This window comes from Ctenopharyngodon idella, chromosome 1 (genome assembly GCF_019924925.1).
Source record: "Ctenopharyngodon idella isolate HZGC_01 chromosome 1, HZGC01, whole genome shotgun sequence".
NCBI classification, from domain to species: Eukaryota; Metazoa; Chordata; class Actinopteri; order Cypriniformes; family Xenocyprididae; genus Ctenopharyngodon; species Ctenopharyngodon idella.
In genome coordinates this window covers 36,251,762-36,268,545 of record NC_067220.1, presented here as the reverse complement: position 1 = coordinate 36,268,545, position 16,784 = coordinate 36,251,762, and the positions used below count along the sequence as shown (strand labels likewise).

Genomic DNA, 16,784 nt, shown 5'->3' with positions numbered 1-16,784 from the left:
AGAAACCGACAGCAAAAAATCCAGCTGTCGGAATCCATTCCCTCACCATTATGATGAGAGATGTTGATGTAGTGACTTAAAAGATTCTAATTCTGTTCTGTGTGTGGATGCAGCTTAACCAGCTTTGGTTTAAAGATTTATTTTTTGGTGTTTTTGCCTTTTATTGTGATAGGACAGTATGTAGACAGGAAGAAAAATTGTAGAGAGTGGGATGGGGAAAAGTCCAGAAAGTGGGACTTGAACTTGGGTTGCCCAAAGTACAAGGGTGCTATATGTCAAAGTGCTGCCCACTAGGTTATTGGCATTGACAATCCAGGGTCAGTTTGATAAATATTAGAACCTCATTATGTAAAACCCATGGGGGGGAACAGAATCTGACAGCAAACAATCTAGCTGTCAGAACACGTTTTCTCGCCCATGATGAGAGATGTTAATGTAGTGGGTTAATAAATGCTGATTCTATTCTGTGTGTGGATGGAGCTTAACCAGCATCACTTTATAGACTCATTTTTGCTGTTTTTGCCTTTTATTGTGATAGGACAGTGTGTAGACTGGAAGAAAAATTGGAGAGGTTAGGACGGGATCAGGAAAAGTTCAGGAGGTGGGACTTGAACTCGGGTTCCCCAAAGCACGAGGGTGCTATTCGTTAGTGTGCAGCCCACTAGGCTATTGGGATTGACATGCCAGGGTCAGTTTGATAAATATTAGAACCTCATTGTGTAAAACCTTTGGGGGGAATAGAAACCGACAGCAAAAAATCCAGCAAGGTTGCACAAGCACAAGTTCCATGTCCCTCACAAGTCCCTGCTTGCGAGGTAGTACTTTTTCGAAGTTCAGGAACTTTCGGGGGTGGGACTGGGGCATCGAACATGCTGATTGATTGAGTTCTCAAAGCATTTTGATTGGTTGACTCCACGCAGCATTTTATTTCAGCCATTTTTTTTTTTTTTTTTTTTTGCTGTGGCGCCCGGGGAGCAATTGGGGGTTAGGTGCCTTGCTCAAGGGCACCTCAGTCATTTCCTGTTGGTATTGAGACCCGAACCCACAACCTTCAGGTTACCAGTCTGACACTCTAACCATTAGGCCACGACTGAAAAAGGTTGCATTATTGCAAGCCTATTAATAAAATAAAAGCATAGACCATCTGATTGATTGATACTTTATTATCTATGATTTAAAGGTTACTTCAGCAAATTACATAATGTTTTTACAAATACTGTAAGAAAATCAAAACACAATTACAGGGACCGATTTCATTTAATAAATACGATTGCACCAAACAGAAACAATTCCACACAGCACAGAGTTGAGGTCAAAGAAATATATATATATATATATATATATATATATTTAAAAAAAAAAAAAAAAAAAAAAACATTACACACCTAATTTTTTAATATATATTTATATATATATAGATAGATATATAAAATCTTTACAGTAATAAAACTCGTCTTCTACAAAAATAATCTTCCTTACTCTTAAGAGTGAAGTGGCAGCGCTGGATTTTGATTTCCTGGCTGCCACAGTTTGTCCATTCAAAGCTCATAAAGTGTCTTGTTTTGTAGCCAGTGGTTTAACAACAGTTATATAATCTCTGTCTTCAATCTAATGTACAACTCAGTTTAATAAAATGTATTTCTCTTCAGCCATCAGGTCTGAAGTAATTTCGTTTTTAGGTCTGGATCTTCAAACATTAATTTAGTAAAAAAAAAAATATTATTATCTGTTGTGGGCCTTTTAGCAGAAACAATTTAATGATATTGCTCATTTTATAGCCCCTCCCTGCTACCCACAATGCCCTGCACTAATTTGATTGACAGTTTCAACTAATTTGAGAGTCTTGACATCCATCATCTCATTTGCCAAAGACGGCGTCACTGCAGCGCTCATGATACTATGAAAATATAATCTGTACTGTGATTGTATCAAGTCCATAGTGAATTGTCTCAGTATGAATATCCTCTACTGCTGTGACATGATATTTATAGGTAGTGTACAAAAGGTGACGGACAAGGACTATTGAAATAAAATTACCCATTAAAAATTCCCTTTTAAACATGCTGTCTTCAATATCCTGACAATTGAGTAATAAAAATGACCTCCATTTACATTCATTGGTGTATGAGAATAGAAAGACTGACAATAGCTTGATATTCAAATATTGAAAGAAGAGCAGATATGGGAAGCAAACAGTCCATAGATATAACTGCTATAGTGGGGAAAAAAAAGATATCATAGTGGATAGAAGATGGCATAAAGATAACGTGAGGACCATGTGTGTAACAGTACCATTATAATAAACAGGAGGACATGCAGTCGTTCTCAACTGGTGGTCTCTGACCCGCAATGAGTTGCAATGCTAATTATCAATAATAATAGAAATAAATAATAAAATGCAAATAACCATATTGTTGTATGTAATTATTTCATTTTATTGTTGCCCCATGTCCATGCAAACTGTGGTATTTTGGTACAAATTTTTAATTAAAATTGTCATTTGGCTTGCCAAATTAGTCATATTCCAATATGGATAGACTGTGTGAAATCCTCAAAAACTATACAAGGTAAAATAAAGTTGACATGAAATGCAGGTTTGTGTAAGCATGGTTCCTGCCAATATATATATATATATATATATATATATGTGTGTGTGTGTGTAATAGTGGATGCCTACTATATGTGACACATTATTTTAGTATTTAGTGATCTCCGATTCATTAATATTAGTCAATTCATTAGTTCAAGTAACTGCTCGTAGCTTCCCTGTGAATTTATACTGTTAATATGTAAAGAGGGCAAAGTAAAAAAAAAAAATAAAAAAAAAATAATAAAATAAAAAAAAAAATAAAAAAAAGTCTTAAATATTTAAATACATACACATTCATACATTCATATCCGTCAGCTTTTGGTATGACATGACTGAATTTAAAAGCAAAAAAAAAAAAAAAAAAAAAGAAGAAGCAAAATCAAAACACTCATGTAACCCCCTGTGAGTGCACAAATTATTTCATACAAAATTGTTTATGAAACACTAGACAAACACTTCTGCTTGGCCATAATGTCGCATCAAGTCAGTTTACATCTGTTTGTATCTGTAAACAAACAGTCAGTTATTTCTACTACATAGAAATACATATTTTATTTTACTATGAAAAAAAAAAAAATACTATGATATTGCAGAGAAGCAAAAAAGATAAACAAGCTCAAAGGGATAGTTCACCCAAAAATGAAAATTCTGTAATTTACTCACCCTTATGTCGTTCCAAATACGAAAGACTTTCATTTCACTTTCATCTCCAACGCGTTCACGAAACAACATCTACTCTCGCATCAACACAACACGCATGCGTCGTGGTGCTCTCATGAATGCACGTTGGAGATTAATACTTTGTAAATAAAAGTTTTTTTGTACAAACAAAGCACTCGCTTCACTTCATAAAACTGAGGTTAAACCACTGGAGTCACATGGATTACCTTGAAAGTAGTAGTTGCGTAGACTGTCAATGGAGGGATAGAAACCTCTCAGATTTCATCAAAAAGATCTTCATTTGTGTTCGTAAGATGAACAAAAGTCTTCCAGGTTTGGAACGAGATGGGGGTGATTACAGAATTTTAGTTTTTGGGTGAACTAACACTTTAATGCTGCTTCATGAATAATCGCATGAAACTTAGAAAAAATTAAAAATAAAATTAGTGGTAAAACCTATATTGTTGTGTTACATGTAAAGTACAGATGTGCTAAATACAGTTTTACAAAATGAAACCCAGGAAATGTTTCATTTTACAGCAATAATTAATAATTTTACAGTTTATTATTAAAACATTTCCAAAATGTCACACATCCATGTTTTACTCTCATTAATACTGTACTGCCACTGTTAACAATAAAAATAAACAGACAGTTAACCAAGAATAATTTTCTGTTTCTTTCCACTCTTCATGCAGGCCTTTCCCTCCAACTTTATACACACTGGCATCTTTATAAATGAACAGCATCAAAAAATGTATTGATTTATTTGAATACACAGACATATAAAAAAGCTGTACAAAGTTTGTTCTAGTATTCACAGAGCACAGTAAAGTTAATGTCCAACATGCACAAGTACTGAATAAAGCTTGAAACCTTTGTGTCCGCATGACCAAAGTCCTTGACATGGCGGAGTCTAGAGTTCAAACGTCGATGTATGTAGGAAGATCTGATGAGAATTTGACACGTGGATGAGGTTTGATGCATTCTGGGAAAAAAACAAAAAACAAAAAACAGAGTGTGAATTGACAGTGCCAACATTCCCATAGCAGCCTAGAAAGCTAAATTGCATCATGACATTTGCTGTTTTGTTGATTTATTATAGGCATCATGAAGGGACCATAAGTCAACCAACCAATGCTTTTCCCTGCAATCAACAAAACCCCCTCTTCCAACAAATCTGCTAAAGCCATTTAAAAGAATTTGTCTAACACACCCAGACTGAGCCGAGTGACAGGTGAAGTGTGTGTGCTGTTCCCTAGAATCAAAGCTATGAGTTCAGTATAAGAGAGGATCTGAGCAGCAAAGTGCTTCAGTTGTGTTAAATGGAACAGAATCAGTAGTGGGCGCTGAGGGGCTGTATGATACTGTGCCCAGCAGCTGATCTGATGGAGAGCGCTACTCACCGATGGTCTGGGTGTTGGGCTCTGTGTCCAGAGGTTCCAGTGGTGTGAGCAGCTCTCTCTGAGAGCTGCAGCTGGGTGTGCTGTCAGTGGGAGAAACTGGACTCTGGATCATTTCTTGCTCTTTTTCGTCCTGCATCGCTGCATAGATGTGGAGGCCTGGGATCTTCCTTGAGGAAAGATTTACAATGAGACGTGGGCAAGCAAAGCTTGATGCTACAACATATGCTTGGGGGAATCGGGATGATGGGGAAAAAAAAAAAAAAAAAAAATCAATATTATCAAGCAGTAAGCAACAATATTAACTGAAGGGAAAATGTCTTCTTAACTTTTAGAAATTATTTATTAATCTTGTCCAATTTTTAGAAAATAATCTTAAGTTAAGAGTTTCAACCACCTTAATAATCTAACTACCGTTTAAAAGTTTGGGGTCAGTACGATTTTTTTTTTTTAAAGAAATTGGTAACACTTTACAATAAGGTTTATTAGTTAAACATTAGTTAATGTATTAACTAACATGAACTAACCATGAGCAATACATTTGTTACTGTATTTACTAATCTTTGTTAACGTTAGTTAATGAAAATACAGTTGTTCATTGTTTGTTCATGTTAGTTAACGGTGCATTAACTAATGTTAACAAGATTTTAATAATGTATTAGTAAATGTTGAAATTAACATTAACAAAGATTAATAAATGCTGTATAAGTGCAGTTCATTATTAGTTCATGTTAACTAATGTAGTTAACCAATGTTTACCCAATGAATCGTAAAGTGTTACCAAGAAATTAATACTTTTACTCACCAAATTAAATTGATCAAAAGAGACAGTAATGGCATTTGTTACAAAAATATTTCTTTTTTTAGTCTATTAAGCAGCATTGTTTTCAACTATATGTCAACTCTAATAATAAAAAAATGTTTTTTCATCACCAAATCAGAATATCAGAATGATTTCATGTGACAAGACTGGAGTAATGATGCTGAAAATTCAGCTTTGCATCTCTTTGCATATTCAAATAGAAAACAGTTATTTTAAATTGTAATAATGTTTCACAATATTACTGATTTTACTACATTTTTGATCAAATAAATGTAGCCTTCATGAGCATAAAAGACTTTTTTCAAAAACATAAAAAAATATTACAGACAGCAAACTTTTAACGGTAGAGTTTATAAAAAAGTATATAAAGTGATATTTTGCTGATTTCTGGTGACATGACCAACAGTGACCATTGGCAACAGGATTTTTGTGTCCAGCGACTCGAGAAAGTTGAGATCTGTTTGACTTTATGCAAATGAAGAGCGACTTTCGGGAGCAACAACAAATGGTATTGGTAGTCAGCTGAGCTCATGTGATCGTTGCAGATAAGTAACTCGCTGTTTCTTGTTAATCTTTAATATTAAGCATACTGATTCCATTTATATTTAGTCTTTTCCCTCTAAAATGTTTGTTTTTAGTGGCAAGAAAACTGATTCTGTGTTTACAACATGAAATAACATCTGTGAATGTCATTCATAATGTTACTAACGTAACTGGTGATTTTAAAGGGGTGGTTGATTATTTAGTTAGTGTTTAATGTTGCTGTATGAGCATAAACAACATCTGCAAAGTTACGACACTCACAGTTCAATGCAAAGGGAGATATTTTCTTTTAAAGAATTTGCTGGACTACAAACAAAGGCTGGTAGGGACTACAACAAGCTTCTTTCCGGGTTAGTGACATTACTAACCCTAAAATTTACATACACCCTGTTAGGCCATGTTAGGCTGCTTTAGAGAAGAGGAGTTGTTATAGTAGAGTGTTGTTGCCATGCCGTCATTTTACGTTGGACTGCTTCACAAACGACAATTGTCATTCTGGCTGTGTGAGATTCTCCAACTTTGTTGTTGTTGAGCAACCCAAGCACAAGCTGTTAAAGCTTCGCCCTCTTTTGGAAAGCGGGCCAGAAGCAGCAGCTCATTTGCATTTAAAGGGATACACACAAAAACGGCGTGTTTTTGCTCACACCCAAACGGGCAAATTTGAGAAGCTATAATAAATGATCTGTGGGGTATTTTGAGCTGAAACTTCACAGACACATTCTGGTCTCAACAGAGACTTACATTACATCTTGTAAAAGGAGCATAATAGGTCCCCTTTAAGATGTAGTTTGACCTAGTCAAAACAAACAAGGTAGCTCTAAACAGTGATCTACTGTGGCTAGCAGTCACTTATCCTTCACTGGGCAAACTACTGGGCAAAAATTACCTAATTAATATTCATGAGCCAAGCTGATAAGGTTCATAATGTGCCCTTCTGCATTTTTTCCAAACGTTCCAATGGCCCTGACATTATCAGCTTTGCAGTTCACATCTTTCTGGTTGTTTATCATAGGAAGCATGTGTTTATATAGTTTGTGAATGTGGTATACTGCGTTTACAAGACGCGATCTGGGATCTGCCTCAGGGAAAAATGTGTAATAAGACACGGGAATAAGAAAACAAAAAGACCTCTGTGTGAAAAGTCTCACTAAGGGGCTAGAAATGAGCTGTTAAATCAAGGCCTCCCTTTAGAGAGGTGATTTTATCCGACTTGGTCTGCATCGTTATGGAGGGAGAATGTCACGTAAGCAAAAACCAGAATAGAGCTTTAACAGGGCATTGCCTAAGAGGATTCAAAAGCAAATTTATTGTGCAAAATACAACTGGTGAGGGATTTAGCAGGAAGAAAATGCAACACAAACGGACAGCTCATTAAGATGTGATCTAACACCCTCATTAAAGGACCAGTTCACACAATGAAACGGAAATTCTGTCACCATTTACTAACACTTTGCTTTAATTCAGAGCTTTCTCTACTGTCACTGTGATTTTGCCAAGTAAGACATGTTCCTGGGCCAACATATTTTACATATTTACGTACAGTCACATCATCATTCTTCAAAGATAGCACGGTATGTTTGTACAGAAGACGAGACAAGGGGTGCTTTTCTTTTCTTATTTATACATCTCTTTCCTCACACCTCAGCTTCACCCCCATAGATGAAACGAGAGGCTGCAAAATAAGAAAACGAGGACGGGGAAATCTTATTTGTATAGGCTATTGGAATATTCTTGATCCCTCAAGGGTCAGTTTAAAGTGTCATCAGCTGTGCTCGAGCCTCGAGCGATCTAATGTTTTTGAAGTTTGACATTGAATACTAATAGTATTCATTTATTAACAATTGAAATTAACATACTAGAAACTAATATTATTAGATGTCTCTGCACCTGTGCATCCTCGCATAGCTCCTCAGGAAGCTTTCGTGGTGAATTTACAGAATTGAAATGGCATTTATAGAATAATAAAAAAAAAAAAAAACGGTTTCCAGATCACAAGCTGGAGGATGGAGGAGCAAAGAAATGAGGAAACATCAACTGGAGTATTGAAAAGCACTCAGGGAAGCATTTATGAGGGAGAAGTGCAAATATTACGCTCCAAATAAAGCTCTCAGAAAGAAGTATCTTTTAGAAAATGACTTATCGCGAGAGGAAAATGACTCATCATGAGAGTTTTAGGCGCATAACATCGGTTAATGGAAATGCCGTCATTTCGCAATAGTTTTTATTGACATTGAGAAAATATCGCAAAAGTTTTGCGCAAATCTGTAATGGAAACGTGACTATTGGTTGATTAGAATGTTGTTCCAGGATCATCAAAGATGTTGATTCAAGAACATGTTGTACTTGGTGAAATCATGTTCACCACTGTACTGCTTTTCCATGCAATTAGCCCTCATAGGACCTGAGGCGAAAATGAAAAAAAAAAAAAAAAAAAATGATGCGAATGCACCATAAAGTAGTTCATACCACTTGTACTTGTATATTTAGGCTGTTATTTACTTATAATCTGAGAACTGAGTTTACAACTGTGTCAGTTTGATTCATGAATGAATCATTTAGATGGGTTTTGTGAACTAGATCAACTGATTCATTAAAAAGAGCGGTTTTTCATCATTAGTTCTGGGTGAACTGTTTAACAAGAAGTTCCTCATGTTCCTTCAGGAAGTTACAGGCGGCTGTAGTGTCAGTGAATGCCAGACTATTACGTACCAAAAATTAAAGTGTCGGAAAATTCTTGGCACTTCTGTTATCTCCCTCTCCTGTCTCCAGATCTTGTCTTATTGACCTCTCATGCCCTTTTCTCTCTCAGTCCAGTGATGGAAACGGTGCAATCATTTAACATTTCATAAAGGTCAGCTTGAAAAACTCAAAGGGCTAAATATTGATAATGTCTGTGCGTTGACTGACATTTCTCATTTGTTATGAGCGCTTGGGACAAAAGAAAGAAGGTTCTGCAACAGCAAAAGGGTGAATCACCACTCGACATATCCGCTCAATGGTTTACGATGTTTTGTGAGCTAAACTGAGACACAACACCTAAACCTGCTGATCTCAGAGAACGATTTGCCTCATATGAGTCCTTGTGCAGACATCTGCTCGGCTGTTTTTATAGCAATAAACAACATAATTTAAAATATTTATTATTATTATAATAAATAGAATTTATTATATAATGCATCATAATAATTAGAATATTACAAAAAAATCTAATCAAACATTATATTCAGTTAAATAATGCTGTTGAATGTTCCGTTCTGCTTGAAAATAAAGATAAATCAATGAATAAAATATATCATCTGATAATTATGGATTTAAAAATATACTTTTATCTAAAAAAAAAAAAAAAAAAAAAAAATGTACAAATACCATAAATGTAGTTAGCTACTTTTTGTTAGTAGCAGACAGTACAGCATCTGAACTACTTTATAAATAACTTGCCTTTCAAGCTTTCACAAACTGATTATTTTCCACTAGACATTTGACGAATTAAAAAAAAAAGCTAACCATATTTATAGTGCAAATATATACATTATGATCCAAGTTTAGGTTTTAAAAATGGATAACAATACCTTTTGAATTTATAGATGAGGAACACTGCTAAACCCACCACCACCACAGAGAGGAGCATAAGCATAGCTGAGCCACTGTGATTCTCACTTGTATCCACTAGAGGCGCTAGACACAGGGAAAAAAAATAAGGCAGACAGCTGTTGTCAGTGCACAGGCTGGCATGTTTCCAAACCTCCTTTTAATAAACAGACACAAAACTCATTTCTCACAATTATACAACCAATGTTATATTAAAATTGTTGATCATAAATGATCAATTCTCATGTTTGGGTGAACTACTCCTACAAATTGCAAGTCTTGTTCATATTTGGAACAACAGTATTTGATTCCAGTTCATTACCTGCTGATAAATGGGCAGCGTATACTGTGACCTGGACTCCTGGTCTGAGTGTGAACTGAACCAGATTCTGATTCAGAGCACTGAGAACCAGTTCTGAGAGCTGAAAGGAAAATCACATCATCGTATCATCATATTCACTCCATGTTTGATAAGAAAACACTGCCTCCTTGTATATTATACATTCAAAGATGTTATTAAATTACATAAACAATCACATAACCCTGAAATAAGATATTCATGCCTTGTAGGCATTTGATTTTCCCATTTCTGATTCGAGTGAGTCCTGATGCATTGTACTGTAGGTTGAGGCAAAGCGTGATATTGTTTGTTGTACATAAGCCTGTACCACACTGGGAAGACATTTCAGCATAAATCAACTCTATCACCTTCGCTCACAAATATAGATATATGACATGGGAGGGATCTCATTTAGGCCTAACATCTCTCTCTTCTCCCTCAAACACACAGAGCCCTTGACTGTCAGGCTCTGTTATGTATGCATAAATCTTGAAAGCAGATGACAACTTTCCTCCCAAAATGAAGCCCTTTTTTGTTTGTTTTTGTGCTTGATTATGGCAGATCAGGATTATTAAGGGTCATTCTGAAACAGGTGCTTCCAGTTTGATTTTTTTTTTTTTGTACGTTTATTAAACTGTCTGTCAGACAAATAATGTGGTTAAGTGTTAATAAATGCAACATCACATGCTAAATTAATGCAATTTAATATAGGTTGGGGTATAATTTCATCTTCAGGTGATGGATGACTGTAACAGGATTGACAGTTTCACACTTTAATTTCATAGCACAAGTCTTGTGTTTAAAGTCATAAAACTACAATGTGCTTCTCGAAAAGAGAATTTAATGCCTGTATCTATACAAATTTCAACTTTTCAATTATCAGTTGTTTTTCATACAATCTTTGTAAAGGGGTTGACAGGATCTTAAGATCATTCCCTACTGACAAACATAGCAAAACATAATATGATAAACGTGCTAAAAAGTTTTATCTTTTCATTGAAGAGTTAATTTACTGAAACTATGAAGATTTCATAATTAAAAGTTGTTTGTCCTTTATTTATGTATTAGTTCATTATCATCATAAGGAAATTAAAATGATGGTAACAGGGTTGACAGATAATAAGGAGACACTAAGATATATAGATAGATAGACAGATAGTTCCGTGATGATGGTGTTAATCCTCACACAAAACTACTTGCTGGTAAAAGAGTCCCTTTTATCACTCTTTCTTCCCAAGCTTTATTAAATCTGTCTCATTTACTAAATGACTCCTGACTTATTTCTGCGCTCCTTTATTTCTTTGTCGCTCTCACCTTCTGTCTCTCTCTCCTTATTTCTCACCCTTTTAAAATTAGACCATTCCATGAATAATTACATTCTTTATGAATTGCACCAGGGTCAGTAAGTCTATTATACTTTTTTAATAAGGCTATCTACACATTATACTTTGAACATGCCACCCTTGAATAGAGATTTATGAGGATCTGCTGTGAAAGGTCCTTTGTAGATTCAAGGTAGGTTTGGGTAAGGAAGAAAATGCACCCATGCACAGACAGCCACAAAGTGCAGATATCCCCCTTTCATCTGTGATATAATATCTTTGGCCCTTAAGCGAATGGAGGACTGAATGATCTAGTGGATGGATTACTAATGACCTTCTCTACAGTATGTATGGTGAGAAATCACTGCCTCAAAAATACAGATGTCTCTGCATGGTGATACTGGAGGATATGAGCTATCTTCTCATATTCAATAATGGCTGTTCTCTGTTTTGCCCAAATACACTGCGGTATGGCCAAATTTAACCATGACCTAACAATTCAACCCAAAACCTTACAGGTGAGCAAGATAATAAACATCAATGATCTCAGTGAGCTTTGACATCCAGTCAGGAAACCACTTTTTTTCTTTTTTGACTGATACTTTTTTAAAGTTATATGAAAGTGTATTTCTGTGCTTGTCTTAACCAAGTATTTAATTTGAGGAGAAAATTACAGATTTCTGAACAAGAAAAATCACCCGTAAGTGTGAATCAGTAAAAACAGGGTTTTATCAAGCGTTAAACAGGCCAACATTGACATCTGCTGGAGACCCTAAGAACCTCTTGTCAAGATTTTCCTTTTTATCCACATTAAAGTGTGAAGATCATGCATAATGTCAGATAAGGGTTATGTCCAGTACCTGGTCTAAATGAGTAGCTGTTTTGTCTGGCTTCCCTTCTGTTAGTTGTTTGTCTGGTAATAGGAAGAACTCAGCTGCTGTTGGCAGTCCAGGCAACACAGTGACCAACAGCTGTTCAGGACTCACTCCTGTCGCCTGAAGACCAAGAAACAGGATTAGAGAGAGTTAAAGGCCTTTAACTCTCATGATGTTGTGAATATACTACATATATTTATTATATATATATACACTTCATATATATATATATATATATATATATATATAAACACTGTAAATGATTTCTGTTGTTTTCACAGTAATATTACTGTATTCTCAACAATTCCCTACTGTAGAATTTGTCATTTTTCACAGTATTATTACTGTATTCTTAACAATTTCCTACTGTATAAGCTGTATACAGTATGCTACTGTAGATTTTCAATGCATTCTGGAAAATATTAGCCTACTGTAAGTGTAAATACAGCACTAAATGACCACGAAAAACAACCACACACCTCCTCATGCAACTGTTCTGTAACAGACTCACCATGAAGATGAAAGCCCATAAGAGTATGGTAGGTTAACTTTTTTTTTTTTTCCTTTTTTTTGCTTTATATGTTTTATTCTGATGTTGATTGCAAGATATAAAGCTGTGTTTCAGTTAATACGTTTCCGTAAGAATATCTGAGAGAGTGTTAATTTCCTGGTCTTTTCCTCCCGCACGTCGTAAAGATTAAAGTCCTAGAAGTTCATTAAATTGGTAGGTATACTTCAAAACATGTAATTGCATAATTTATTTTATACAAATGTTATTGCAAGGTATAAATATGTTTGAGTTAATAAATATCTGTAAGAACATCGGAGCGGATGCTCAATCAATCAATCAATCAATCAATCAAGTCCATAACAGCTTCAATACATTTAAAAGGTTTAGTTGAAAAATTAACATTTCGGCATCATTTACTCCCTCATGTCTTCTATATGGGTTAAGCCAACTTGACATCAGTGATGTCACACATGATTTGTTCTCACTCTTGCAACAAATCAATTCTGCAGTCAATTCTTTGGGGGATTATGGGTTTAGACCAAAATGAGGGTGAGTGAATAACAGAATTTTTATGTTTGGGTGAACTATCCCTTTCAGACAGAATATAAATATATAAAATCCTCCCTGATTCATATTACAAGGTCACAACGTCCACCGCGTTCCAGTCCATATGCCCAGCGCAAAACTCATTACACACATTACCAATAAACAACTGGAGCAGAACATGCATATGGCTCACATGAGAACCGTTATTCTCAAGTGTCATTTTCCATAAACATCCAATGTTTAGTTATAACGGCCTCTTGAAAATGCCACAGGGTAAGCGAGGGAGAACACTGATGATTGTTTCGGTCTGTCGTGCCATATGTTTGAATATTTGTGAAGTTTTTCCAGTCACGGTGATGTTTCCCTCCATCAGTGAAGGCGAATCTAGAAGCTGATTTCACAACCAAAGTGTGTCAACTTGACCTCTTCAAGCCAAGTGTGGAGCGTGAAAACCCACCAAATATCCTGACTACACTTATATTTTTACACTTTTTATATATGTAAATCATATTTTTCAACTAACAAGCCAAAATAGCACTTTAAATTGAGATTGTCTAAAGGTTTTTGGCAGTGGTGGACAAAGTACACAAGTCAAGTACTTATTTTCAGTTTTACTGAAAGTACAAAAGTACTTGATAATGATAGTACTTGACAAAAGTACTTTTAATGTACTTAAGTAAGTAATGTAAAACTAAGTACGGATACTGGTGATATATCATAAATTTATTCTAGCCAGTACTAGTCAGCTCATTTTGTTGTGCTGAGTCAAAAACAGTTGCAGTTGGATCAATCCAATTCGCAAATGAATTGTTCATTGTTATTTATGAACCAATTCAACAGGTTCACTGCAAAGAATCAGCTCTTTCACATTTGCCAAATGATGCCAAAAACAACTTTAAAAACACCTCCTGAAATGTCAGTTTTGTCATAAGATGCCACCACATTTCTCAGAAACACATCTATTAGTGGTTTATCCATACAGGAGATTCCTAGAAGACCTTGGTAATTGTTTGATTTTTCGGTTCATGATAGATATAAATCATCTTATACCCTGTATCCTAAAGCTGTGCCAGATCAGATTATAATTATATTCTTGCACACACTCACTTGAACTGCATGCAAAAAACAGTGAAAGACATTAAGTAAGAAACAGTTCATGAGAAAATGAGAAAGATTGATTTGGATATTCCTATATCCAAATGTTTACTTGAGCATTCATATTCATAAATAAGCTTTCCTCCAAGGAAAAGAAACAGATAAATATGTATCAGTTGAAATACACTCATACAGATGACCTCCAAGCAAACAGACATGGACAATGTTGAGTTTATAGTGTTGTTAATACAGTAAAGTAAGCAGGGCTGCTTGTTTATGCTGTATATTGAATATACAATAAAGTATTATAGACTTTTTTTAATGCCACTGAACAGAGGACCAGGTTTTTTGCTGTGTGAACAGTGAGCTTTTTTTGTAAAATGGTAAATGATTTGAACTCACCTGCACCATAGAGGCTTTAATGACTCGGCTCACATCAAGTCTCCATTCAGCCACATCAGGGTTGTGATCATCCAGATTCGATGAAAATGCAAGAAGATGAGATCTGAAGTATTCTGTAATTGGGACATTGCAAAAAGTCATATATTCTTATAATTATTAGTATTTTTTTTTATCACAAATCCTTTTGGAGAAGCTTGTGCTGCAGCATTTGTTTCCAACACATGAATTTACTGCATGATATAGTGCTTAAAATGGGTTGTGAATGCATTTCATTTTGACTTCACTTTTCTATTACGCAAATCTGAGGATATCCACTGAGAAAATGGTGTATGGAAGATGCTGTCATGGAAGCAGATGAGGATTATGTTGAAGAAAACCCAAATGCAGTTTATTTACATAAGTGATGATCCAAAATGTGAAACATAAACCATGAATTAAATCCACAACATGAAACCAAACAAACATGAACTATAAACTGACTTGAAACGATGACCTTGAATATGGAAACATGGAACATGGGAATATGGAACATGGAAATGTGGCTCATGGAGCATGGAAACATGGAATATTGAAACATAGAACATGGAAACAGCATAACATAATTACTCAAGGCATGAATGAGGCTTAAATACATGATTCAGGGGAACACATAACTATGACAACCAATAGGAACATGACACTAGGGAAGCACAAAACATGATCACAAGGGCAAGGAAGTCACCTAACAAGAAACCAGGAATAAAACTTACAAATAAAAGACATGAACTTAAAATAAAACCACAAAGCATTAATTGTATTGTGAGAAGTGTTTAGTGATCTCTACATGATGGGCATAGTTAAAATTTAAGAGACCTTAGTGATTTTTTTTTTTTCTTTGGAATGATATCCACCACTGAATTTTTGAAATAATTTTGATTTCATGTTGACTTTACTTCCATTTTATTAATGCAATATTATGGAGGTACTGTTATTTATTTATTTATTTATTTATTTATTTATTTATCATGTTGTTGTTTTTTTAACACTTCCATGTATAATTAATTACAATAGTTAAAGTGTTGCATTTTTTATTAAACATATCACAAAAATACTGTATATTCATAGGACAAAAATATTTTTAAGAAAGCTTATTGCTTACATATGAAGCTATATTCAATACCTACCAGTCTGTAGGTCAGTTATTTAATTTACTTATCGTTTAGATGATTTGCTTAGATTTCTTATCTAATATTTATATTTTATTTTATTTCAGTTACCAAAAATAATTTTTTTAATATGTTTTTTTGTCTTGTTTTTCAGTTAACAAGAACAACATTGCTCTGTTTACTTGAAATGTAAAACTCACCATGGACAGCGATGGTTTTCCTGTCTTGCAGGATGTTATTCCCAGCGGACACCTGTACAGTGACAATGCTGATTCCCTCTCGAGAGAATGTGAACGCCACACTCCCCTCCAGCGTGATCACGGGCTGTGAATACAGCGTGAAAGAGACTCTCAAGAGGATGCCCTGTCAGTGTAGTTGCAGTGAAGATGCCAACTTTATTTACATGGCACCCAGTGAGGCAAAAGCACACACAGACTGAGTCATGCACAGGTGTCCAGTGAGTGACACATGGAGACTTTACCTCTGAATTGTTCCCAAACCACCAGATATAGGTGACTGTTCCCACTTGGCTTGGCCAGAGAACCACTGTGAGATTGACTTCTTTGTTTTTCACAGCGACAAATGGGGCGGAGAGATGAACAGACTCCAGCTGACCTGCTCCGAGAGGGAAAGAAAAAAGTGGGGTTGGTTCAGTAGAGTTCAATAGTGTTCACGAGTTCTCAAATCTCAAATCAGACGAGTGAACCAGTTAGTTTTGTTTCAGTGACAAAACTTGTTAACACCTTATTTCAATAGTCCACTAATTTTCGATATTCTACTAACTATAAGTAACTTTACAAATACATGTCAACTACCAGTCATTAGAGTATTAGTAGACTACTACTAACTATACGTAACTGTACAACTACATGCCAACTACCAGTCATTAGAGTATTAGTAGACTACGACTAACTATAAGTCCCTTTGCAACTACATGTCAA

The 16,784-nt window shown here is 35.2% G+C and overlaps 1 protein-coding gene across 7 annotated transcripts in view; it reads right to left on the bottom strand.

Annotated features, from left to right (window-relative positions):
- Window positions 1–1,614: 1,614 nt before the first annotated feature.
- LOC127516735 (VPS10 domain-containing receptor SorCS1) overlaps window positions 1,615–16,784 on the bottom strand; it is a 200,530-nt gene continuing 185,360 nt past the window's right edge. For 4 of the 7 annotated variants that reach the window (XM_051901596.1, XM_051901626.1, XM_051901620.1 and 1 more), the window contains exons 20-27: window positions 16,325–16,458; window positions 16,044–16,167; window positions 14,699–14,811; window positions 12,130–12,264; window positions 9,930–10,029; window positions 9,589–9,694; window positions 4,657–4,823; window positions 1,615–4,238 (exon numbers count right to left, since the gene is read on the bottom strand). In XM_051901596.1, the coding sequence (XP_051757556.1) occupies window positions 4,174–4,238; window positions 4,657–4,823; window positions 9,589–9,694; window positions 9,930–10,029; window positions 12,130–12,264; window positions 14,699–14,811; window positions 16,044–16,167; window positions 16,325–16,458 (944 nt within the window). In that variant the 3' untranslated portion in view covers window positions 1,615–4,173. The remainder of the gene's footprint in view (window positions 4,239–4,656; window positions 4,824–9,588; window positions 9,695–9,929; window positions 10,030–12,129; window positions 12,265–14,698; window positions 14,812–16,043; window positions 16,168–16,324; window positions 16,459–16,784) is intronic. The other 3 variants (XR_007931074.1, XR_007931073.1, XM_051901599.1) reach the window with 3 other exon arrangements.